Source organism: Bacillus rossius, chromosome 2 (assembly GCF_032445375.1).
Source record: "Bacillus rossius redtenbacheri isolate Brsri chromosome 2, Brsri_v3, whole genome shotgun sequence".
Classification (NCBI taxonomy): Eukaryota; Metazoa; Arthropoda; class Insecta; order Phasmatodea; family Bacillidae; genus Bacillus; species Bacillus rossius.
In genome coordinates, this window is record NC_086331.1 from 132,442,649 (window position 1) to 132,470,470 (window position 27,822).

The 27,822-nt window shown below is 34.1% G+C and overlaps 1 protein-coding gene across 1 annotated transcript; it reads left to right on the forward strand.

The window, feature by feature from the left end:
• Positions 1-714: 714 nt before the first annotated feature.
• Positions 715-23,871, forward strand: LOC134529855 (galactose mutarotase-like). The gene is made up of 7 exons (XM_063364369.1): positions 715-1,215; positions 11,205-11,362; positions 13,180-13,389; positions 16,209-16,296; positions 17,789-17,948; positions 20,935-21,106; positions 23,642-23,871. The coding sequence occupies exons 1-7, from the start codon at positions 951-953 to the stop codon at positions 23,720-23,722; spliced, it is 1,134 nt and encodes a 377-aa protein (XP_063220439.1). The 5' UTR covers positions 715-950; the 3' UTR covers positions 23,723-23,871.
• The last annotated feature ends 3,951 nt before the right edge of the window (positions 23,872-27,822 follow it).

A 27,822-nucleotide genomic window follows, 5' to 3' on the forward strand; every position in this document is an offset into this window, starting at 1 on the left:
GTGTCTCAGGCCGAAGCCTATACACTCTACCATGAGGGTTTTTAACCATGCAAGACCAGGGCGCGTGCATCATGTGCTAATTTGGGTTTACTGGCCAGCCATAGCAGCGATTGGCGCCATGGCTGACGCCCCATTGAAATATTTTGATCAGGGTAGCCCCCACGCCAGGTAAGTATAATTTTTTTTTCCTAACCTAACTAAAACTAAGTGTATTTTGGAGGGGTCCGGGTTAGGGAGGGACCTAGGTGCGTCTCAGGCCGAAGCCTATACGCCTAGTCATGCTGGGATTAGCCATGCAGGGAGAGGGTCGCATGCATCATGTGCTAGAGGTAAGTATAACCGATATCCTTCGGATTAGAAATTAGCCACGCTAACCGCAAGACCACGATTTTTTTTCCTAACCTAACTAAAACTAAGTGTATTTTGGAGGGGTCCGGGTTAGGGAGGGACCTAGGTGCGTCTCAGGCCGAAGCCTATACGCCTAGTCATGCTGGGATTAGCCATGCAGGGAGAGGGTCGCATGCATCATGTGCTAGGAGGGGATTGGCCAGCCATGGCAGCGATTGGCGCCATGACTAACTCCCCTCACTCTTAAATCTAGACTATAACTAGAGATAGGTTGGGCCCAGGTAAAACCTGCATAGACACAGGGAAAACCCTGGGCACATTCATGCGGGATGCAAATTGGCATGCATTACGTGTAGGAATTTACAGGAGACAGAGGATGGTCTGGATGAAGTGTTGGACAGAGTAGAAGAAAGACCACGAGGCCAGGCACGCGACGGCCGGACTTGCCCGAGGACGGCCGGACTCGCCCGAGTACCCCCGATCCCGCGCTGGCCGCCTGGGAACGGGTACAAGGGGAAAGAAGAAGAAGGGCGAAACCGCCAAGCCACGTAGCCATTGTCGCGCCGTTATCAAGCGCCACGCACGCACTTATCTCGAGCACCATGTCGCTGACGCTGGTTGTTATCGCCCTGTGCCTGTGGCACTGTCGTCAGGCGGCGGCGAGCGACACGATGGCGGGCAGCGGGCAGGTGGTGCAAGACGCGTTCGGCTCCGTCGACTCGCGATCTGTGGATCGCTTCACGCTCAGAAACAAGAATGGCATGGAAGTTCAGGTCATTTCCTACGGTGCGACGATAACTTCAATCAAGGCGGCGGACAAAAATGGGAAAATCGAAGACTTGGTGTTAGGGTTCGATGACATCGACGGTGAGTAAAAATTTATAAACATTTGATGAGCACGCTAAATTAATTTGTTATATATGACAATGAGAATAATATATGAGTAAGATTATACATGTTTTGTTTATACACTGGAAAGTTTATGAATTTTTTTTACTTAAGTCTACATACATTAATAATAATAATCCATACGTGTTTTTGCAGGTTTAGTTCTGATTGGATGGTCGTTGTGCCTAACTTAAATTTAAAGTAGGTGATAACTTTTTACCAGATGTTTACTCATTATGCTATTTAATTCAACTTAAAAATAAACTTACGAGCTTGTTTTCAATCGTTACAAAATTTATGTAACTCTGGGCTCCTTTTGATTTCGGACAGTACTCGATTATATATATATATATATATATATATATATATATATATATATATATATATATATATATATATATAAGCTTCAACGCGACAGGAGTCTACGTAATTTGCGCAACAACCTACCTACCCGATAAATTTATCTATCTCGCAAAGACGCAAATCAACGGCACTCAGTGAGACCCGTTTCATTAATAAAACAAAACAATGCTTCAGTATTAAAATAAAATAAATAATTTATGTGTTTGAGCAATTTTTGAAACAAACTTGCTCAACAATTTAAATCTTTCAATATAAACATGCATTTTTTTTTTCATATTTATTGTAATTAGTACATTTTGTTTTTAAATGAAAGAATTTTACTGAGCAGAAGTTAGCTCTATCCGCCGGCTCTATCCGGCCGCCCGGGACAGAGAACTTGGGACAAAAACAGCCTAAGTCATTCCACGCAAAAACGGCAATTTCCAACCAATTTTAATAATTTTACAAGAGAATGAGCAGTCATAACGTTAGAGCAGTTACACGGTGACCTTCATACATGTGTTTACTATCAATAAAAATTAAATTTAGTGTGTGAACCATCGTGCAGCTTGCACCAGGGCCTCTGAAAGCCTCCAAAGTTTTGTTTTCATGGAGTATATCACAAACATTTTTGACGTGACGTCTAATAAATCGATGAACGCCGGCTGCACGCGCGAAAAAGTGTCCCATTACGCACATTGTTCCGTTACGCTGTGTCCCGTTACGCACATTAACCCGTTACGCTGTGTCCCGTTACGCTCATTGTACGCTTGCGCCGCATCTATCTCTCTTCCACTCGACTGTTTATAAAGTGAAGTGAAAAGTTAATGTGGTTTTCATTGCTTATTACAACAACAATTTCGGCAATAAAGGTTAATTATTCTTGCATTTTAAAAATCTGATTACTAGTATAAATTCAAGTATTTATTCTTTTATTATTAAAATAAAAATGATTCAATTTTATTTATAAAGTATGCAATCATTTCATCAATGTTTTGTTATGACGTTGTCACGTTAAACTATCGTCCGTAAACCGACTTTACAGACAACCAATTTTTTTTTGTCACTTTGGCCGTTGGTACCGATTGAGCTGGTACATAGGTACCTTCCTACAGGTATAGACTAACAAATAAAAAATAAATTTGAAGGCAAACTATTCTTAGAGGTTGTTCCAGGAGCCCTGAACGCTACCAATGTGTTGTTTTCATGAAGTATATCACAAACACTTTTTTTTTCCGGCCACTTTGGCCGTTGGTACAGATAGAGCTGGTACATAGGTACCTTCCTACAGGTATATACTATCAAATAAAAAATAAATTTCCAGCAAACTATCTTACAGGTGGTCCCAGGAGCCATGGAAACAACACTTTGAAGGCTTTCAGAGGCCCTGGTGCAAGCTGCACGATGGTTCACACTCTAAATTAAATTTGTATTGATAGTAAACACATGTATGAAGGTTACCATGTAACGCTATAACGTTATGACTGCCCATTCTCTTGTAAAAATATTAAAACTTGGTTGGAAATTGCCGTATTTGCGTGGAATGACTTAGGCTGTTGTTGTCCCAAGCTCTCTGTCCCGGGTGGCCGGATAGAGCCGGCGGATAGAGCTAACTTCAGCTCAAGAACGTATTTCTGTCTATTAATATTTAATATTTTCCTCGTCCTTTGACTGATTAATATTGAACCTAATTAACTATACGTACATACATTTAACTAGATGAGTTAATTTATTTTCAAAATATAGCACAATAGGCTATGTTTTACTAGGACACTATGCATTGTGAATTAAAAAATATATAAATCATATTATAATTTGTTTTCTGTTCATATCGGTTAACATTATTTTAGTATTATGTGATGAGGTTCAATGGTCATTGGTTGGATTGCAAATCCCGGCTGTTAAAAATATTTAACAGACAATCTGTTACAATCACTTTTAAAACGTGTGTTAAATTATACAAACCATTTTTAGTAACTTCTAATTTTGTGATGTGGATTTAAAGACAACTACAGTAAATGTAATTTTTAGCAATATATGATTATATAGCAGCAACATGACGAACAAGCATTTGTTTAACATTACCGAGTGTGCATATTTGATAGGTACCAATAAGGTACTTGTTTACTTCCACATTTAGAAGTACATTAGTGTTGAATAAGCGTTTTGTTTGTATCAATACAATTTTAGTAAAAAAGGAATCATGTCATTGTAAAAATACATATTCTACCGAGGAAATTTTAGACAAACAAGTATTAAGTAGCAAATTTAAAACTATATTAACAAAAAGTCATTAAATTTATTTAAGTTTTCCATTGTATGACATTTTTTGAACATCATGTAGAGTTACTTTGTCTCTATGAAACCTCAATTGTACTCGACAGTTGAGTGAATAAAACGTAATTTTAAGAATCTTAGGTTCGAATACCAAAATGGTTAGTTAATTAAAGTAAACGCTAGTTCAGTAAATCAGTAAAAACGATTAAAAGTTTATTTCGCTACATATAGGCTACATATCGGCTACCAAAAAAATCAAATTACAATTGTGAACTTTGGTTGCCTGCTTTCGAGACCATTTCCTTTTGGGTGGAGATGCATTTAAATGGTTGCTTTAACCGCCGTTTCACCGACCATATCACTAGGCATCTTCAGGGTGTGTTGCATAATCAATCACAGGTTTTGACCATTGGGCCTGCTATAAATGTACACAGCCTCCTCTTACACCTGGTTTCTGAGTTCATTGCTACACACCTGGATGGCACAAGATATTAAGTTAGAGAATTACTAAAGGGTTGATATTTTTCATTAAAAATTCACATTAAGAGAAATAATAAAAATAGTACTATCCTATACCTAATCAAATCTCTAAAAGAAAAGGATTTTGGTAAAGTTTTATTTAATAAAAAATATTAAATTTCATCATGAATAGTAACGTTCTCTTTTTTTTTAAAAAAAAAAAAACTAACTGTTGTATTTTTTTTGTTTAAATGCATGTTTGTTAGACGTATTTCATAAAATCTTAATTATAATGTTAATAAAATTTTAGCAGCTCGCTTTCAAAATTCACCTAGAGGCCTTCCTTGGCTCAACAATCAATAGCGAAAAACCTATATTCAAACTTTTTCCTTATATCTTTTAAAATTTTCTGTATATATAAGTACTTCGTTGAGGTATGTCCCGCTTGAGTTTTACAGCGGTAAAATTTGCACAAGGAAAAAAAAGATTTATTCCATATTAATTTTTTTTGGTATAAATTTAAAGTTTCGTAAAGCCTAATAATGTTCGCAGGCTTTCACGGCCATTGTCTGAAGTAGCTTGGCTTCTGGGTTGTAGCCGTGTCCTTAGCAAATAATTCACCGACGTTTCGGTCGACATTGCAGTCGCCATCATCAATTGATGGCAACTGCAATCAGGGCCGGCGCGTCCATATAGGCGAACTAGGCAACCGCCTAGGGCGCCAAATAGCTGGGGGCGGCGCAGCACGACACATTTGGAATGCTTATATTGATATAAGTAATTATTTAAAGTCCACGATGACCTGTTTATGATTTGTAATAGTAATAAATATAAGAGTAAAAAAACACAAGCATGCTTACATTTGATTGTTGACATAATCTTAGGCTTACGTGATGTATTTTGAGGCAAGGAAAATTTTTTTGGGGGTGTCCCAGGAGGGGGGGGGGGTGGGGGGCGGCATTGAGGTTTTTCGCCTAGGGCGCCAATTTACCTTGCACCGGCCCTGACTGCAATGTCGACCGAAACGTCGGTGAATTATTTTCCCTAGGACACGGCTACAACCCAGAAGCCAAGCTACTTTCGTAAAGCTTTTCTAAAACAACGAATAAGAAATCCCGTCTGCTGTCGCCAGCACTTCCGGTTGCGAGCTGCTCTCACGCCGTCTCGTCTCTCGGACCTCAAGGTCACCCCAAGGTCACCCCAAGGTCACCTCAAGGCTGCTGACTCATTAGCACGTGGCTCGCGGTCTGACTTGACTTGGTGCGACCTCCAGCCTGTCCCACTGACAATGCACGGGTCCAGGAAACTTTACTTTGCTTGGTCAAACTTAGTCATTTTGGTGAGATTTGTTCCAAAAGCTTCTATGGGTCGTATCAATGTTATATTCATTTTTGTTGGTGAAAAAAATTCCTTGAATCCGAATTTATAAACAGAGATTAATTCCAAACAATTTTTCTGAATAAATAGACAAAATAAATTGTGAGATGCATAAAATATTTATTTCATAACACAACGGCTTAATAATGATAATTTTTAAAGTATTTAAGCGTAGGCCTTTTTAATTTAGTATGGATTAACTATCTGATTTTAAAACTTCTGTTTCAGAGTGTTCGAAGATATTTATTTTACTTGATGAAATCACACTTCCTTTTCCTTTCACGAGGTAGAAAATTAACAAAAAATGAATTTAACTTGCACCTAAATTATTTTAACAAATTTTATGCCATCGATTACACATAAACTTTCATTTACTATTTTTTTAGATGTATTCTTAGAATTATTAAATATTTTTAACTTATTACAAATACCTCCCATTATTGAAAGATATTTGATAAAATCACGTCTTTATTTGAAATGTAAAATGCAGATATCAAATTTATTATACAACATATTAGTTGACTTTTAGTTTGCTTAGTATTACTTAAACAAAATCCCCAAATTTTTTACCCTTCACCTCTTTTTCCCACAGGGATGCTAATGTAAAAATTAAGAACTACGTAATTATGATATTATCTATTAACCAAGCAAAAACCAAACTCAACTTTTTTTTATCCGCACATGTAAACTCCAAAACAATTATAATAAACTTATATTTATATTAAGTTAAAATTAATTTTGTCAATAATGATTTAAGAGATTATATTACTTTTTAATTTTTTAAATAATATTAACCCCTATTACAAATTAAGAGGTAATACTTTGTAAAATGCTGATTAAGAGAAGGTAGCTTAAGGTATGTTTATTTAACATTTCCTATATCTTAATCTAAGTTTTATTTGATTAGGAGATATTGTTTTTTATTGTTAAAACACTATTTTCAACACTTTCACCCTTTAAAAAGTACAACTTCAGCATGTTGTTAGAAAGAGTTTGTAGTCTGGTTGTCTGTAAATAATACCACATAACTTACACATCGCTTGATTAGCTTCAGAGATACGACCTTTATAATGAAAATAATCAACTACCTTTCCACCCCTTTTACAGTCGAATATAGGAAAAATGTAAAGGTTTAAACTGACATGAAATCATAATTTTGTACATTATTGTTGCTCAGTTTTTTACCTTCATCTTAATTTGCTTGGATATGTTATATACTACTATGAAAACTAACGTGCCCCTGTTTCACTGGATTTAGGTTTAAGTAGGTATCGAAAAAAAAAGGGAAAGAACTCTACGTAATTAATTATTTACATTATTTATGCAAAATTTCTTAAATCCAGCCTTATTTCTTATGGAGATATTAAATTTTTATGATAAAACATAACTTACTGCCATTTTCCACCCTTAAAAAAGAAAATCTATAAAAAAAACTGAAAGAAAAAATACAAATGTTGTTCGTTCTTAATTTCTAACCCTTAGATCTAGTAGGTGCGGAAATAAGCATTTTTTCTTTACATCAAAAGTTACCCCTTTACACACCTTAGGAGATGAATCTTGCAATTACGTAAAACAATAATTTTTAGTTTATTATTTTTACCATTTAATTTTCTTAAAACTTTTTTTTTTTAGTTTTGGAGGTTCGATTTTTTTTAAATAAATAAAAATTTACCCCGTTATCACTCCATTAAAAGACGAATTTTGATAAACGCAAAAATTAAGTAATACGTAACTTTAGATGCAAGCTTTATTAGGATCTTGCTTTTAGATCTAATTGAATTGGAAGCGTTCCTTTTTTTTTTTGTTTAAAAACACACCTACCCTTTTAACCAAATTTACACTTTGAATAAAGAAAAATGGTAAAAGAGTAGTTGGTATTTTTCGTATGTTTATTATTAGTATCCAACTTTTTATATTGTGCTTGATTAAACTTGAAGTTAAAATCATTTATCTTAAAACCATATTCACAAATTTTTCATCCTTTATGACTAGAATTTCGCAAAATGGTGAAATTGTAGTTGGTAGTTTTCGTATGTTTATTATTGGTAAACAAAACATTTTATTACGCTTAATTTAATCCGAAGATATGAATATTAATCTTTTAAATAAACTTACCCTTTTCATTTATTAGGGGTTGAATTAGGCAAACTGTAAAAAATTGTGGTTAGTAGTTGTAGGTTTATTATTGGTATATTATATAACATATTATGCTTGATTAAATTTGGAGATATAATTATTAATCTTAAAAACATACATGCTCCTTTTTTCACCCCTTAAGGGTTGAATTTCAAAAATTCAAAAACTGTAGGTGTAAGTTTTTGTAAGGTCATTATTGGTACCAAAAATTATTCATTACGCTTAATTATATTCGGAGATATAATTATTAATATAAAATAACATATTTACCCCCTTTTCACCCCTAAGGATTTGAATTTTGCAACATATAAAAATTGTGGTGTGTTCTTATTCCTGTGGCTAGATCGTATCAGTTTCACGAGATCGTATTCCTATGGCGAGATCGTATCTCTGCGATGGAATTGTATCCCTGTGGCGAGATGGTATCCCTGTGGCGAGATGGTATCCCTGTGGCGAGATGGTATCCCTGTGGCGAGATGGTATCTCTGTGGCGAGATGGTATCCCTGTGGCGAGATGGTATCCCTGTGTCGAGATGGTATCCTACCGAGTTGAATTTTCGTCCGAATCTGCGTCCTTTTCGTTAAATGAATGTAGTAAATCTATCATCAGGGCTGAATATTTAATGAATCAAAGCTTCTTGGTTTTGTATTGTATTGTATTAGACCCATACAAATTGGTCTGACAGTTCGAAGACTCTTGTCTGCTTGAAAGAGTTCATTACTTGTTTGAAATGAATACCAAGTACCAAAAAATAATTGTTTCGTATAAACGTGGCCTATACGCCTGTAATTGTACATGATCTGGCCTCTTGGTTGGAAGACACTTGCCCTAAACGCCTGACATGGGACATGGCGTGTTTAAAGTGTTCGGCGAACATCGTCTAAAAATAGCCATTGATTCGGAGACGCATGGCCAGTATGAAGATTTGTTGTTTCTTATTGTTCTTGGCGATGTCTTTTTTTTTTGTGGCATATGGCCTGGGTTAGACTCTGGTCAGTGCAATACAAAATTGTTCCAGGGCGCAAATGTTACATTCGTAGGCTAGTTTTCTACTCCCGTTCCATTTATCGTACTTTGAATCCACTCCAGCAAGTACTTTACATGTACCGAGTTACGATTTCAGCCTTGTTTTCACGTTTTCACGTGAAGGCTGGGAAGCGAGGCCTACTGCACGCATGCAAGACTCTCCCAGCATACGACAGTCAGGCCTCGCCCGGGCAGCCTCGGTCCCTAGGCTTTGTGGTTAACGAGCTTGAATTTAGGTACTTTGACTAGTCGTACGTGAATACTTTTAACTTCACGTGTATTTGACATTATTTTTCTACATGAGGCATGAAAAAATTGGTTGTCTGTAAAGTCGGTTTACGGACGATAGTTTAACGTGACGTCATAACAAAACATTGATGAAATGATTGCATACTTTATGAATAAAATTGAATCATTTTTATTTTAATAATAAAAGAATAAATACTTGAAATTATACTAGTAATCAGATTTTTAAAATGCATGAATAATTAACCTTTATTGCCGAAATTGTTGTTGTAATAAGCAATGAAAACCATATTAACTTTTCACTTCACTTTATAAACAGTCGAGTGGAAGAGAGATAGATGCGGCGCAAGCGTACAATGAGCGTAACGGGACACAGCGTAACGGAACAATGTGCGTAATGGGACACAGCGTAACGGAATATTTTGCGTAACGGGACACTTTTTCGTGCGTGCAGCCGGCCATCGATTTATTAGACGTTGTCACGTCAAAAAATTAATACAAAGTTGGCGGGTGGGTATCGATCACATGATCTTTAAAACATGAGTGACTGGCACTTGGTGTGTGTGCTAACTACTTATCTGTCCTGCTGTTTCATGTGATAGTAATGTTTTTTAGTTATTGTATTCTGGACCTTAGACTGTTTTAATAAGTAATTAATCAGTTTAATTAACACTGCACTGCCTGGTATCAAATCGCGGAGAGGAATCAATAGAATGATTCATTATTTTAACAGGAGATTTTTTTCCCCCTGAATTTCTTGGTTAATAATTAGGCATTTCCAAGATAGCGGCCATTATGTTATCATCGGCTTACTGAAGGCTGGCAGATGATGAATTTAAGCTGCCTTTAGGATTTTGAACGTGATTTATTAAATAAGTGCATTTTACCTATAATAATATGTTTTGCATCATTCAAGGATCGAAGCAAGCACTGATGCTATCATTATTTTAAGAAGTAAAATTTTTAAAAAATTTTCTTGAATTTTTAGCATGAATATCACGGATTTTCAATATGGCGGACAATTTTCAAAATGTCGAAGTTCCTTTCATTAAAATTTTATTAAGTCAATATTTTATAAATGTTAAAATTTCTCCCGTTAAAATCGGATGAAAATTATGGATTTTCAAAATGGCGACAGTTATGAAACGCACAATGATGGTGGCTGACGTCAAGGTCCCGATCTCAGCGGCTTAGGGTGGCTTGCTGATGATAAATTTAGGCCGCTTTTAGGAATTTTCAAGTCCTTGACATTTTTGAGGAATAAAATGGGAAATTTTCCTTTAAAATGGGAATTTTGCCCCCAAAATGGTAAATTTTTTAGGAATTTTAAGGAACTTTGAGTCATTTTTGAGAACATTTCATGAAATTTTACACAAATAATGGTCGCCATGACGTCACTATCAGTAGCGGATCCAGAGGGGGGACTAAGGGGCTCAAGCCCCCTCCAAAAGCATCTGGGTCTACTATTGTTTTAGTGTTTGCCTTGATAAAGCATAGCCTCAGCTGGGTCAAGCCCCTCCCAAACCAAAATCCTGGATCCGCCACTGGTCACAATCCAAGATGGCCAACCCTATCCACAATCCACAACCAGGAACCAGTATCCAGAGCCCCTTTTATAACTGCTCACAAATGTTTTTCTTTTAACTTTTGGTCACTAAAACTGTTTCATCTTTCAAAACTATGACTACTTCAATCACCGACTGCTGCACCATTAATAAATAAGAAATCTACCTAGTACCGAAAGTAGTGGGAATTATCGGTTCCGTTGAAGTCTACCACCGAAAATCGGTTCCGGTTCCGGATATCTTATTATAAAACATTTACAAATCAAATTCGAGATAAGTTTGTGTCAAAAGGTTAAATGTCGGCAATAAAAATTCAATCACGATTATAAAATAAGTTTTAATTCTAAAATGTAAATTCATATTTAATTTCTCACAAAAATTATTTTATGCCTCTGAAACTGGCTGTACTTCCTAATTCCCCGTTCCTGTTACGGGAGAGTTTTTTTTTAAAAATATGTGTTCATATTGCATCAGAGCTTGTTTATTAAAATTTTTGTTAAGGATGATAACATTTTTATATTGATTTCTTTTTATTTCAGGATACCTCAAGAGCAATAACCCATATTTTGGAGCAACTATAGGTCGTGTTGCAAACAGAATTAACTCTGGAAAATTCAAAATTGGAGACAAATCTTATCAAATCTCTCTTAATAAGGGTAACTTCACATTACATGGAGGTTTTAAAGGATTTGACAAGGTAATTAAGATAAAAAGTCAACTTATTAAATGATTGTTACTATCTTCACTTGTTTTTTCATCAAATTCATTTACTTTGTGAATATAAAAATAGTAGAATATCTTGAAGACATGCAAGGAGAACAAAACATGCAGAACGTATTTAAATTTCCTACTAAAGACTTTACAAGAATAGTAAAAAAAATTAAAAAAATGGATAGTTTGATGTAGTGACTTAGGGAAAAAACAAAAAAAAAACTATTTTTGTCATGAATTTATAGTTTATTTTCTGAAGGAAAATAATGAATATTAATTGACCAACATTTGTGGATTACGTGATTCTAAAAAACGTCAAAATTATTTACTGGCTCCAGAGAACCGCAGAACTGTTATTAAGTTCATAAATCCCTCGTTTTTCAGAGCAGAATCTCTTAAACAAATGACTTTACCCGCAGAGGGATCGTACTCTGTTATCCTGTAAGCGGGAGTTGGAGACGTACCTACGTTTTGGTTTCCCTTGAACGCTATCTCGAGACTTGAACCTGTTTTAAGTGCATTTGATTGCCCACGTAAAGGTTCAACGTGCAAGTCCAAAGACTCGTGTATTCGGAAAAATTTACAAATTATTTTATATAAATGATCTTCCAAAAACTTTAGTGCTTCGACACTATTTTGTAGCAATGACATTGACCACAGTTACTGTAAATTCTTTCGTTTTACCTCCTTATCCAAGCAAAAATAACTGCTTGTGCATCACTTAAAAATTCAAAAATTCTTCACATTGGCTCATTGCCTTGCACGTAGAGGTTACTAGACACTTGATATGCTAGCTGGTGTCGCCCTTAGCGTACCCTTGCATCTGTTCAAATAATGAAAATAAAATAATCCTGGCAAGCCCTTAATGCACTAAGTGTCTAAATTTTTTTAATTACAATATTTTATTAATTCATAAAATCTTACCATGTAGTAAGCGTTTCAAAATACTAAGCAAAAAATCTTCGTCAATATATGTTTAGCACAATTGCCAAATGTTGAACATTCAATCTTGTCCCAATATGTTTAAAAAAATTTTCCAAAAATGAAATTGGGGTCATTATTCAATGTTTTTGGAAGATTGGAATGCAATTTCTTTGAAAGGTGACATGTCCGAAAGTTAATTAAAATTATATTTCAGGAAAATTTAGGTTTTAACAAAATTATAACAGTATCATACAAATAATAAACCTAGAAATTATTTTTAACTATTATGGGGACATTAAATAACCTAATATAAAGCCTTATATTTTATTATGAAACGTCTATAAACTGACGTTGTCTAGGAATAAAGATGATTTCTCCAAACTTCAACTACATATTATGGAATATTAAAAAATGATAAGTTTTAAACTACAATTTTACTCCTTTTTTAACACCACACACATGAAAATTCAATGAAAAATTTTTAAAATAAAAAGGATTTTTGTACAAGCTGTTAAAGATTATTATATATTTGTTCATAGAACTATAAACATACCACTGTTTTGCTAATGTACGGAAGTTTGAACTAAAATAAAATTTATCACCAGGACTTTTTTTTAAATTCTTCTTCTTCACTACTTGATTCTCTCCATTAATATGGAAGTTGGTTACTATTAACCTTGTAGGTTTTACTTGACTTAACCATTTTTAACATAATGTTTATTTAAAACTTTTGTTTTATTTTCCATTATTTTTATGTGTCTTGTACAGTTCATAAATTTAAAAAAAACTAAAGAGCATTGCATCAATACTGCTTGCTTTAACATTAAATTGACAGATTATGTAGGTACATCATTAATTTAATGATTTTGTATTTTTCAGGTGATTTGGGACTCGTATGTTAATGGAAACAAAGTGATTTTCAGCTACGTCAGCTGTGACGGAGAAGAAGGTTACCCTGGAGCTGTCCTTTCTCAGGTCACTTACGAGTTGACTGACGACAATGAGCTGAAAATCACCATGAACGCATCCTCTACAAAACCCACACCCGTCAATCTTTGCAACCATTCTTACTTCAACCTCGGTGGACACGTGAGTTTCCGTCTGATGATGAGAGTACATGCCCAGTGTCAGTGGAATTCTGGTATTTTTTGTTGTCAAACAGAACCTTTCCCTTCTTTTGCAACATGAGCAGTCAAAAATCATCTTGCACCATTACTATACTAACAGGGGTTAGCAGAAGGACAAAGCGCTAAGCGCTAAGGAGACCTTCTGCCCCTGATGTTATGAGGTGCTACAGTGATCAGTGGTGATTTGCAAAAGTGTAAGGGAAGGCGTGTTTCGATGAAAGCCGTTGGCTAACAGCGACATTCGGAAGTTTCTCATAAGAAAAAATTTGGTTTAAAAAACACCGAAATATATCTTGAACTTCAAAGTCATTGAGAAAAGTATAAAAAGATATCTGTCACAGTAAATTTACAATTGCCATGAATCTGCAAAATAAAATCAATGTATTTTGCGATTTGTACTGACAAAACCCCATTTAATTTACATTATGTTACGAAAGTAGTGTACCGATTACTATGGTTAAGTGGGTAATATGGTATACTGTGAATCAAGAGGTCGCAAGTTTGATAATCTTCTATTCTCTCTCATTGTAAGTAGTATTAACTTGAACAGTTAAATGTAATTATATAAAAAATTGCTTGTAAATTCACATTTTTATTGACAGCTGAAAGCTATAAATGTTTTTGAAAAATGTACAAATTAACATGTTCATTGTGAATGTAAATTTACTCCATGATGCAGTAAAGCGATGGTAAAAATACACAAGCATGCATATTTAAATAACATAGCAGTTGTACTTCTACACTTTTGATAGTACTTTTACTTGAAAACAAGAGTAAAAATACATCGACACATGTAGGTGTAAAGTTACATTAACGTTGGTGGAGACTGCTGCCACGTCCGTTTTATGTAAAACTACACAACTATTTTACAACGAACATAATGTTAGTTATGCTTATTGATCCTGCTGAGGTACAAACACACATAATATTTTTTTCTATACAGGTAGTATGTTTTAGTGTTTGAATATACCTATTAGTGAACTTGTGATAAGGTATATTGTTAAGCTATTCGGATAGTTTTCAAAATAATATAAGATTTTGGGCTTTTATAGCCTCATCCCAACCTCTAAATCTATAAAAAAAAATGGTAGCGTAAACAAGACATAGTGTAGTCTTTAGTCAGCCAGGCTGCAATGCCTGGTGATTGTTCGGTCTTTGGCTTTAAATACAACCTTCTTCATTTCAGAAATTAATAGTGTGCCTACTGATTCGAAATGAAAAACAAAAAAAGATACTTATACGTGGGCAGTTGAATATCCTCAAATAATTTAAAAACGTGAGCTTTCATGGTGGAAAACTCAGCAGGCCATACATTCTGACAAACAGAAAATAACATACATTGTTAATGAATTAATTTTGTTCCAGCAAACAAGTTTTTCCTGCTGAATGACTTGGACTTTTAAATCAGCAACAAACAAAGATTTTAGCTTGACTGCCAACGCAAAGTTTTTTATTTTACACATCACACGACTTAACTCAGGCAAAAGTTTGGATTGGTCGATGAAACACAGAAGCAAGAGCTCCCCGTTTCCTTAGGAACTTTGGCAGTCATTAGTGCATGGCACACTCACCAATAAACAACAACAAAAACTGCAGCAACATTTTTCCATTAAAGACGTTTCAGATCCAAGAGCAGGCACGGTTGTTTTCAGGAGTACCGGTATGTGGTTTTCTGACTCCCAGAGTTTAATGATGTATGGCAATGGTTGGAAGCCACCTACAGTACTTCATAGTTCGAAAAATTTGCAGATGAGGTGATAAAACACGACAACGTATTACATAACCAAACATGGATTTATTTTTGAATGTAAATATAGGCTAAAGGAAAAATATTTTGTCTTCTTTCAGAAAAAAATATATATATAATGTATTATTTAAATTACACTTCCAGTTGTTTTCTCCGGTGTGGGTGTTTTCAAAATTAGGTACATTTAAACAATTTATATTATTTTATATTTACATCTTTTCATAACAAATTATTTTATTTTTATATTTTAGGTAAATTTATAATGAAAAACAGCAACCACTTAACCTATGATATAAAGGGCATATTCTGCAAAAACTATGGACACAAATAATGCAGTGAAAATGTTTTGGCCATTCTAAAATATTTTTCTTTGTCTATTTTCATGTAATAAATAAATTAAGCTTTTACAATATCTTATTTCTACATTTGATTATTTAACTAGAAAATTCCATTAATGTTAGCGGTTATATTAACTAAACTGTTTAAAATGTAAGTAGGCTTAGCTTAATAAATGTGATTTATAAGTATTATTCACTGTGAACTTAGATGTGTCTTTGAGTGAAATTTTCGTGGAACTTATCACAGTGAAATGAAGGTAAAACTAGCCATTTAAAGAATAAAACTTATCTTAAAAACCTCATGAACAGTTCATGAACATGTATTTTCTGTGTGCAACATAAGCAAATTGCCTTAGCGTTTCAGGCAGCCAATAATAGTGTATGGTGTAAAGCAAATGTAAAATGTTTACAAATGTCGACATTTTCTCAAGGGAAATATTTTATACATTTAAATAATTACCATACAAACTTTAATAGAGTACGCTTATACCGTTTCCTGAAAGACGAGGCATGGATTCTTACATTTCAGAAATTAGGGGTTGTACGTTGTATATTGCCTACGATAGGCAGTTATTCTTAGCATAATTCCCGAAATAAAAATTTCGGAGACAATAAATACTCGCTAAAAGAGAGTAAGATGTTCTGTTTTGTTCAGTGCTAGAACTCATTATTATTTTTGTTTCCTGTCATATCTAGGCAACTGGAGCTCAGAGTATTTATGATCACTTGGCCATGATAAATGCAGATTACTACACAGTTACGGACAAAGAAAGCATCCCAACAGGTAAAATGTTAATAGTGGATTTGTGACTCTAAAACAAGGAAATGCGTAAGAAATGCAGAAAAAAAAGCTGCAAACTAGTTTAAGTCAGAATGCCAAAAATACAAATGTTTAGAAATGACTACAAATCCTCCCTCCATAATGTTCAACATGCCCCGTTCTTACTATCAAGATATATATATATATATATATATATATATTTATATATATATATATTCATACTTGAACTTCTGTTTTGTCATGGCAGCCATTTTGGAAGTTATATTGTTTTCTGTTGTTTATAATTTTGTCCAAATTCATATTTGTTTTACTTGTTATCTGCTGGAGCCAACTAATGTTTCTCAATTATCTGTTATTCATACTGGCAAATATTTGTTGACATCTTAAAAAAAGATTTACCTTTAAAATTTATAAAGAATTCAAACATTCTTAACAATCTTCAAATAGTAAAAAAAAATAATTTCTCAGGTCACATATCCTATTTCTTTATTAATATGTACCAAAAAATTAATAATTTACAATATTTCACAATATTTCTTTCAAAACGGTCCTTGTTTCGATCCTTCGAATGTTCAAAAAAAAATATTTTTTTTGCTCGAAAATTACTAAAAAATAATAAAATGCAATAAATAAAAAACAAACAATAACTTAATGAAAATCAACTGATGCCATAAGACTCGAGCATCTGAATCAACTCTAGGTGAGATTATAATTAAAAAAAAAAATGTGTTGTTGAATCCTTTCACTACTACATAAATAAATAGGCCTACACATTTTCCTTTACTACTACCAAGTACACTGTAAAATCGTATTAATAACTACCTTGATGGTCTTCCGATGCGAATCCCAGTAAAATTTTAATTTATTACTATTTCATTATTTATTTTATTTTTTTACATAATTCGCACAAATCAGTAGCTATAAGTTACATGAAATAACACAAAAACTATTTGTAAGTTAGTGTTACTAGTCTACTTTTATAGTCATGTGCGTAAATGTTACTGTAAATGTCATGAAATAAAATATAAAAAATTGTTTATAAAATATCTTGATGCTAGATGCAAGAAAACTGTAATTAATTCATTTATCAAATAAAGTACCTAATTCATTCAAGTTCATACTAATTCAATGATTTTATTTCTGGTCTTCCACAATGTGTGCAATATATAGACAAATAATAAGACTGTCTAACAAAAATGCAAATAAAAATTAATTTGAAACGAGATAAGAAAAATCTTTAAATAATTAGCGAAGGATCCAATTTTAACAAGTGCAATACGTTAAATTTTGTAAAAGGTCTGATTAAAACCTTAAATACTTTGATTTGCTACGGCTATTTGAAAAAAAAACCTATTTTAAATATAAATATTTCATACAAATACAAATATTGTGTTTTAATTGTGCACTTAAATGAGATAATTATTATTAAATCACTTTTTTAATGTAATTTACACAATGTGTTTTGAGTTAAAAAATATTTGTTTTAATTTTACAGGTGAAATTGCTAGTGTTGCCGACACACCATTCGATTTGAGAAAATCAACGCCACTGAAAACCGGTATTCCCGCAGCTGACAAATTTGCAGGAAAAGGTGGATACGATCATAACTTATGCATCAACTCAGACGGCAAAGATGGTCTTCAATTTGTGGCAAGGTAGACAGTTAAATTTTTGTCATTAAAATAAATGCTATTAATTACAAAATTTTATTTTCTTAATTGTGTATGTAAATCATAGTTTTTGACTATTGCATGTTTTGAAACAATTGCAGTGCATAGTTTAATTTTTTTTAAATAAATTGAGTGTAAGGAATTTTTAATGATTTGAGGTTCACTTTAATTTCCTAAGATTTTGAAAATCTACTTTTACACAATGTAATTTTATTTTTGCCAGTCTTCATGTGAGTCGTTACGTAAGTATTAAAGAACAACAATGGAAACGTCAAACCTCATAACGAAAGTATGTGACCAGGCGGAAATGTTCATGAATAACGTCACACAATTACCAAAGTTTTGCATGACCACATTCAAATATGTACAAAAAGGAAGCCACACAAAGCCAATTCATTACCCATGCCCTACAACATTGCACAATGCACCTCAGAAATGAACAAAAGCAACATCTGACAATACCGGTAACAAACGTAGAAATTACCACAATAGCTAAAAAAACGTACTCTAGGAATATCACTCGGGGACGTTTTTTTGGGTACAGAATCTACATTCAATATCTGGATATTATAGTTATTGAATTAAGAGACATGGAGCATTGGGTTTGTCAAAATTAAGACCTAAGTATTTCACAAAAACAATTTATCTATCATTTTGCTGGTGCTAAGGATGCAATCCCTAACTAAAATAACAGACTTTAGGCAAGTAATTTTGTTGGCAACAGACTACAAGATAATAATACAAGTAATTGCTAAACGACTTCAGAGGGTCATGGCCAGTGTAATACGGCCTGGTCAAATCTGTGTGGTACCTGGACGTTCAATTATTCTTAGTCTCAGTACAATCAGGGACATCAAGTGCTGCGGTCAACTAGCAAAACAAATAATGGCATGATGCATTTGAACTTCAATGAAGCATTTGATAGAATATGCCCCAGTTTTGTGTTAGCGGTAATGCAGTAGATAGATTTCCCAGAAATTGTAATTAACTGCATAAGAATGGCACTGGGCAAGAACCTCTTTGAAGGAAGCCCAATGACAAGATACTCACCATGCATCTTATGCGTGACAAGTTAGTGGTGACAGCATACGTGTGTAGAGCCAACAAACCAAGAGGGTTCCAGTTATTTTGGTTGACATCACTGAGTATCGAGCAGAAGTAAATACAAGAATTTACCATCAACAGAGGAAGATTTTCCATTTTTACAGTGACAGTAGTGATGAGAATACTTCCTAGGCATTAAGTACAGTGAAACAAAAATACTCTGGGTTTCTTTCAGGCGCGGCATTACACCAACCATTCAGAAAAATTGAGTACAAACAATAAATAAATGCAGAGGATGCATGATATAATAGTACAAGCAAGCAGGACTTATTCGAACAAGTACAAGTGAATGATACCTTCATACTATCCAAACTTTGATACTTAGCACACATTTGCCTTTTGCCACATAGCCTACAAACGTGACTATGTACGTAGGATGGTTTCTATGGAGTTCAGATATGTTCCAAATTGCACGTAAAAAGTACAATGTTTGTTGCTGAAGGGTGTGACATTATTTTCAACTTGTAGCGGAACTAATTGTTTGATATGCCTGCGAGAAAGTGTTAAGTTCGTAGATGTTGTAAACGTAGCTCGGGTAAAAGCGCGGAGTACTGTGAAAACCTTCACAATTTTTGCTGCGAGAGGCCCAAGGTGTATGTGGCTGGAGATGGCTGCATGTTTCAAGATCTTGTGACCTAGTCAGTGCTAGGTCACCAAACCCTGACAAAAACTGCAAGTTATACGGACGTGACGTTCAGGATGTTATAATCATGCAACACACTCGTATACAACTTCCTATTGTTACTTATCTTTATTTATTTATCTACTTTATTTGTGGCAAAGTTAAGGCGATATGCATTTTCTTACAGATTTTTTATTGAATTAATTTCTTTATTATGTTGCTAATTTTAGTTTATACGTTTTTCCACATATTTTTAAGGATGGGGTTTAGAAAACACGCATGGTGATTTGGTATATCACAGTTGGCACAGACTTGGAAAGACAGTCATTTAATTTCTGCTATAAGTCTTATATAAAAGTATTTCCCAAAAGTTTTATTTTGCTAAGCGTTTTTTTTACATTATAGTCATAGTAACGAGAGAAATTTGAATTGATTTATAAACTGTTAAAAAAAATACTTTTTTATAAATTTTTACAAAATAAGACCAAATATATCATGATTCTTTTAAAAAGGATTCTCGAATGTGAAGATTTGTCAACTTAGTTTTATTATTATGACTTGATTCTTTGTTTTCAATAATAGATAAATAAAATTATTATTTTCAATTGGTTTTTGTAAATGCTCTAAAAATCTCGTTTCATACACTCAAATAAAAATTACTCTGAATAAAATACCATTGCCTGAATCCCAAAAAAATACTTACGCGCATGTCCATGCAATCAAGATGTGCCATAAAACCCTTGCCTGAACTAAGGATGAATCAATGTCATTAATGTCTCAAGACATGCAGTTGAATCCAAAATCAGCACTTTTTCATTTGTATTTGTAAGTTGGGTTCTATGAAACAAATTATCATAATGAACTCTATTTAACTTTATAGTTGTTAAATCTTTTCTACCTTGGATCTGTTCGGGAAAATATTTTAAACTTTATTTTTAAGTGAATAGTCTTGAAGAAATTTTTGTGATGTACAGTGAAAGTGCTAAAATTTCCATCCTATCTTATGGGCGTTGCACATTCCTCAGAATGTACAGCACCCAGCTATTCACTTAGTGATATCCGCATCCCACCGGTGTAAGATTTTTCCGAATGGAGAAAGAAGAGTTTAGTTTACTTTGTAACATAAAAAAATAATTCAAACAATTTGTTTATGGAAACTAATTTTGGAAATATTTAATGTACTTATTTTATGTGATAGAATTTAAATACCTGTGTGCGTACTAATGTGGAATTAAATGTCTGCAGAGTGTTGCACCCAAACTCTGGACGTCAACTTGAAGTATATTCCAATCAGCCTGGTGTACAGTTTTATACAGGAAACAGTATTAGTGAAATAACAGGAAAAGGTGGCAATGTGTACAAGAAGCATGCTGCATTCTGCTTGGAGACACAAGTCTATCCCGATGCGGTTAACCATGTAAGTTGTAGCGTACAGTACCTACAATCTAATTCTCTATTAAATTAAGACTTCGGGTGTAAATAGTGATTACAAACATTCTTGTGAAGTGTGGATACAATGAAATAAAAATTGTCGAAATCAGAAAACATTTTTATAAGGCTTTCATTTGTTTTTGCCAAGAACGTGAAACTACTAGTTTTTACTTAAGAAAACTATGTATGTTGTACACATATTACGGTTGACATTTGAAACGGATTTTTTTTTTCGTCACAGGGTTATCACTATTTACATCCAAAGTCATTATATACTGACCTTAAGCCCTTAAGAAGAACTGACACATGTAGTGTTACTTGATGTATGAAAAACGTTTTTTCGGTATTTCAGTCAGTTTTTCATTATTTTACGATTTTTTACTTTCAAATTTCTACTTTCTGAATGTTTCTAAAATTAAGTGAGCTGACGTGTTGGTTAAGAGCACCCGGGTTATAATTTTAGTGCAGAGACCTTGATTTATGTTGTCTATTGTCAACAGAACTCTTACATCTTGGCAGAGGAATTTCAGTGGAGTGACCTTGGTTTCCATTGTCTATTGTTTACAGAACTCTTACAACTTGGCAGAGGAATTTCAGTGCAGTGACCTTGGTTTCCATTGTCTATTGTTTACAGAACTCTTACATCTTGGCAGAGGAATTTCAGTGCAGTGACCTTGGTTTCCATTGTCTATTGTTTACAGAACTCTTACATCTTGGCAGAGGAATTTCAGTGCAGTGACCTTGGTTAACATTGTCTATTGTTTACAGAACTCTTACATCTTGGCAGAGGAATTTCAGTGCAGTGACCTTGGTTTCCATTATCTATTGTTTACAGAACTCTTACATCTTGGCAGAGGAATTTCAGTGGAGTGACCTTGGTTTTCATTGTATATTGTCTACAGAACTCTTACAACTTGGCAGAGGAATTTCAGTGCAGTGACCTTGGTTTCCATTGTCTATTGTTTACAGAACTCTTACATCTTGGCAGAGGAATTTCAGTGCAGTGACCTTGGTTTCCATTGTCTATTGTTTACAGAACTCTTACATCTTGGCAGAGGAATTTCAGTGCAGTGACCTTGGTTTCCATTATCTATTGTCTACAGAACTCTTACAACTTGGCAGAGGAATTTCAGTGCAGTGACCTTGGTTTCCATTGTCTATTGTCTACAGAACTCTTACAACTTGGCAGAGGAATTTCAGTGCAGTGACCTTGGTTTCCATTGTCTATTGTCAACAGAACTCTTACATCTTGGCAGAGGAATTTCAGTGCAGTGACCTTGGTTTCCATTGTCTATTGTTTACAGAACTCTTACATCTTGGCAGAGGAATTTCAGTGCAGTGACCTTGGTTTCCATTGTCTATTGTTTACAGAACTCTTACATCTTGGCAGAGGAATTTCAGTGCAGTGACCTTGGTTTCCATTATCTATTGTTTACAGAACTCTTACATCTTGGCAGAGGAATTTCAGTGGAGTGACCTTGGTTTCCATTGTCTATTGTCTACAGAACTCTTACAACTTGGCAGAGGAATTTCAGTGCAGTGACCTTGGTTTCCATTGTCTATTGTTTACAGAACTCTTACATCTTGGCAGAGGAATTTCAGTGCAGTGACCTTGGTTTCCATTGTCTATTGTTTACAGAACTCTTACATCTTGGCAGAGGAATTTCAGTGCAGTGACCTTGGTTTCCATTATCTATTGTTTACAGAACTCTTACATCTTGGCAGAGGAATTTCAGTGGAGTGACCTTGGTTTCCATTGTCTATTGTCTACAGAACTCTTACAACTTGGCAGAGGAATTTCAGTGCAGTGACCTTGGTTTCCATTGTCTATTGTTTACAGAACTCTTACATCTTGGCAGAGGAATTTCAGTGCAGTGACCTTGGTTTCCATTATCTATTATTTACAGAACTCTTACATCTTGGCAGAGGAATTTGATGCAATAATTTACTGACTGTTATACTGCTATCATGAAATTTTTAAATATGGATTGATATACCTCATACATAAATAGGAGGATGCCTGTTAATCTTTTATACTTCTATAGTAAAACCGAGCAAATAAAAGTCAGCCAATCTCCATCCGCTTATTAATACTTCAATGCATTTATCTGATACCTTTGGTCCGTCTATTCAATTTATTATCTAAATTTCTGGTCTTACGGAAGACAGGTATTTGTAACACAATACTAATGCGTTTTTTTATTTAAAATTTGCATATTTCTGGTATTTTAAAAAAAACTGTAAAAAAATAAAACTGTAGTTATGTACGTACTTAGTTCGAATTTCAATAAAGTAGTAACTAATTTAAAAGCACATATAATAAAATTTTATATGCCATAACAAATACTCCTACAGTTTGAAAATGTAAAACTTCAAAATAAGTAAAACAATACAAAACAAATGGATTTCATTTTTAAAATTTAAAAAAATTAAAATATTGAATTTTGTAGTTGGCCATATACATGATGGTATAGGTACTGTTGTTAACTCCTTACTTATTTTATTGTATTTCTGATTGCAGGCTAACTTTCCTAACAGTATACTCTACCCTGGTGACGATTATCATCACGAAGTCATCTATAAGTTTACAGTGAAAACTTAGGACAGAATTGGCGATGAAAAAGAAACCAAAGAAGACATGAATGGTTTGTTTTAAACGATATAAGCATATATCTGAAATTTTGTTCCAGTTTGTATAGGGTTGGGTGAAATAAGGTTGTGAATAAATAAAATATGAGATGCTGGCATTCAGAGTAATGTGTCTACCTTCTTTTAAACAGAGTGCACATTAGAACTATCACATAACATATACAAACACAAACCCTTTTATTTGAAAAAATTTGGTTTAAAAAAACTTATTGCAAGGTACTTTAATATGATGGTTTAATATACTTCCAAAATACCTTTTGAAAACTTATATAATAATTTTAATAGGTCTGGAAGCTCACTGATTTGTTCACACACACACACACCCATATCTATATATTAAAAAAATACTGCCTAATGGCAGTATTTTTTTTCTTCATAGAAATCATGAGATACAATCTACAATCGCCTCATATAAATCAAGTCAGCAATAACAGCTTTCAGTAACCAGGATGTGGAGCAACATAAAAGGCCATTCAAACACGCTGGAAGCTCACCTGATGGTGGGTGTGAACTGCAGTAAGTATTGCAGTATTATCTATTAGTGTTCTCGAGACATGGAAAAGTAAAGTAGCAGCCACGTAACGACACTGTTTTCTGGTGATTCATCGGGTGTCTTTATATTGGACTATCTCTGGAAGGTAAGTAATGGATGCTATGCAACTTTCTCGATACGGCGTTGTCTTATTATTTACTCGATTATTAGTCCCGTTAGCAGATAAGTTATACCTTGCAAAAAGTATGGTATAAGATTTTAATTATTATTTTATGTAACCTCTTGACAGGACTATATTCTGGCAAAGAGAATATATGCATGGTAGGAATCCGATCAACACTTGTTCTCACCGAATCAAATCACTTTTTATGCATAAATAAATTTATTTTCTTCGCTATGTGCTCATTGAGAAAATGTTTAACTTGGTATGCGAACTGTGGGCAGGATTAAATTTAAATGTAGGGACAAAATAACAGAGCCAAAATTGCTAAAAGATGGACTTAGGTCCTAGATGCAAAACAATGGGGTGCCGAACACTGGTTTGAAAAACTAATCTGTGTCTCTGTTCAGGGGATAAGCCATCCAAAATTGTATAATTATTTGCTGTTCTATTATACGTAAACGAAAAATGGCTGCGACTTCTTTAACAGAATTTAAATATACTGAAAAGGGCTCACGAGGCTTATTAAATGACTCCAAAACTGTAATTGCATGAGCAATCTGCGTGGTACAAAAACTGAATAGACCTATATCCTCATGATAACTGTCAAAATACATTTTCTGCACATTAGCCAATTGTGTCCATTCACTTAAAGGACTAAATATAAAAGACTTAATTACTTCCTAAAGCTGTGTTTCTTGTATGGTATTGCTCTGACACATCTTCACAATTAATTTTAAAATCATAAAATTTTTGAAACATGGAGACTTTCAGTAGAAAAAAATTCTTCAAAATGTTTCGAGTAGGCGAGAGAGCTCACCAGAAAAATTAGGTAGAGAAAGATTGTTTGGTGACTCTAATGTGTATGGCATACTTGATGATGAATTGAAAACAACACGAAGAACAAACTCGTAGCTTGTGTCGATGTGGTGTAGGCAATGTTAGGGACAGATACAGCAAATCATGCAGTATTATTATCTGAGTCAAAATTCAGATTGTATTGCCCTGAAACCAGCAAAAGGACTGGATTTTCAACAGTGGAAGTGGGCAATGCCTGCACTTCAAGTTGGTGACAAACTTGTGAAATGGACGAAACTGGCACTAAGTCTCGCAAAAATAACTGAGTTTCTGAGTTATAAACAGTTTAAATTTACTTTTTGATTTCAACTGGCACATTGTGTAATGAGGCAATCTGTACTTCTGACAACTTAGGGGAATGAACGTCTAACAAACACTAGACACGCCTGTTCAAATGACCAAAACAATTTTTTTCTCTAGGTAAGGTGATGGCAAAACTCTCATCATCTAGATTAAAAACTAGGTAGTTATGTAATACCAGGATCTTACTTATACACACATTACTATCCTTATTAGAATTTATATTATTTAAATTGTCACAGTCGACACAAATTTAATCTGGAGGGCAGTGCACAGCATTTTGAGCAACGTGGTTGCTGTGGAATCCTTACAGGAAATACCAAGCAGTTGCCACCACATAAGTATATTTTTTAATAAATTATTTAAAAAAATAAAATTCATGCATAAAATTTTTAAAAAAATATTATTTATTGAATAAAGCACACAGTATTGCAAAAGAAGAAACTTCTTGTATGCAATCAGGGGCGTAGCCAGGGGGGGGGGGGGTTTAGGGGTTCAAACACCCCCCCCCCCTTAGCACCAAATCTTTAATTAATTTCTTATTCATCACTCAAACAAATTTCATATTAAAATTAATACAATTTTTACCATTACAATATTTAAATTTAAGAACCGAAAACTGCTAAAATAGCACTATTTTACACCTTAAAATCCAAATTTTCCCGGGGAGGACCTCCGGACCCCCCGCTCTTTTACGCGAGGGGGGGGGGGGGGGGGGGGCATGCTTCTTAACACCCCCCATACACAAATCCTGGCTACGCCACTGTATGCAATATGCCACGGTTTTAAAACGGCAGAATCAAAATTTTACTTTAATTAAATATGGTAGGATAGACAGCAAGCGACTGGTAGCATGTGGGTTCGTACTTGCTGAAGAGGCCGGGAGCCAGGACTCGCCCGTTCAACTCGCCACACGACCAGTCGTCTGCTACTCGCTCCATGTGTGTGTGCGAGGCGAGTAGTCAACCAGTGTCTTACCGCACCTTTCGGGCTGGAGCTGTTTCTCTTAAGCCTTTCAAGTTATTGTGCCAACAGGCTGAACTTAAATATTGGCATATTTATAGCTGAACGTTGATATATGTAATTTTTCTTGAACAATCTTTGAATATAGTAATCAGTAAATTCATAGCTTAATTTATAATATTAAATACTTTGTATGGGCAAGGTTGTATTGAGAACGACACTTCAATTTAAATTTTTTAAAATTAAGTTTAATAGCATTGATTTATAGAACCACAATATTGTCTTCAAATTTTATTACTGTATTTTACTTGTCGTGGTTCTATTATAGCGAATGGCCACATTTAAGTTTAGATATGAACAATTTTTATTGCCTTCTATTGTATGCCATACAATGACGATAATTTTGGTGTGTTCACAGAAGTAACGGGATACACCCCTCCCCTTCATGAAAAACGGAATATTATTGGCATCAAGCAAATTTGTTGTTCTGTCGCTGAAGCCATGTTAATTTGATAACAGGCTTTCACAAATCAAAATAATTTCTGAAAATAATTTCATGTCTAATAAATAACTTGAATCGTGTATTTGTGGTAATTTGCCCAGTCATAGGCAGAGGATTTAAAATAGTAAACATTCGAAAATATCATTGGTTTTTCACTTAAAAAAATAATTTAATTCCTTTTGGAGCAAATATAGCTTAATAGGCACAACACATTCAAACATCGCTTGTTGTCTTTTAGGAACAGCAAGACCTCGTTTCTGCTATTACAGAAATTTGTCAAAACTCTAAAACTTTTATGATGTATTATGACATTAATTGAAATTATTTATTTTTTGAAAGAAATACGTGAGACAATTGAAGTCAGCGAACCTGGCATCGTGGAGTGTAACTAAGTTTTAGGTGGAGTAATGGCATCTAGCGGTTTGAAAACAATGCAGTAAATTGTTTCGCGCGTCGCCAACGATAATTGGCTAGTTTCCTCTATTGTCGTATTACATTTGCTACTAATTAATGAAATATTTTCAACCTGTCAACGATTCAAATATATGCCGAGAGTTTTATAGAGATTTTGATGGAAAATATACAAACCGATATTTTACGATCATAGGCTAAATGATATCTGTTATTTTTAACTGTAACCCAATCACGTTTTAAGCACTTCTGGCTCTCAAAAATATAACAGCAATGCAGCTTCAGTTCTCTAATATCAGTGAAAAATAGCAAAGAACCAATAAAAGAGCACTTTTTTCTTATTGGTCTTATTCTTTTTGTTTCGTG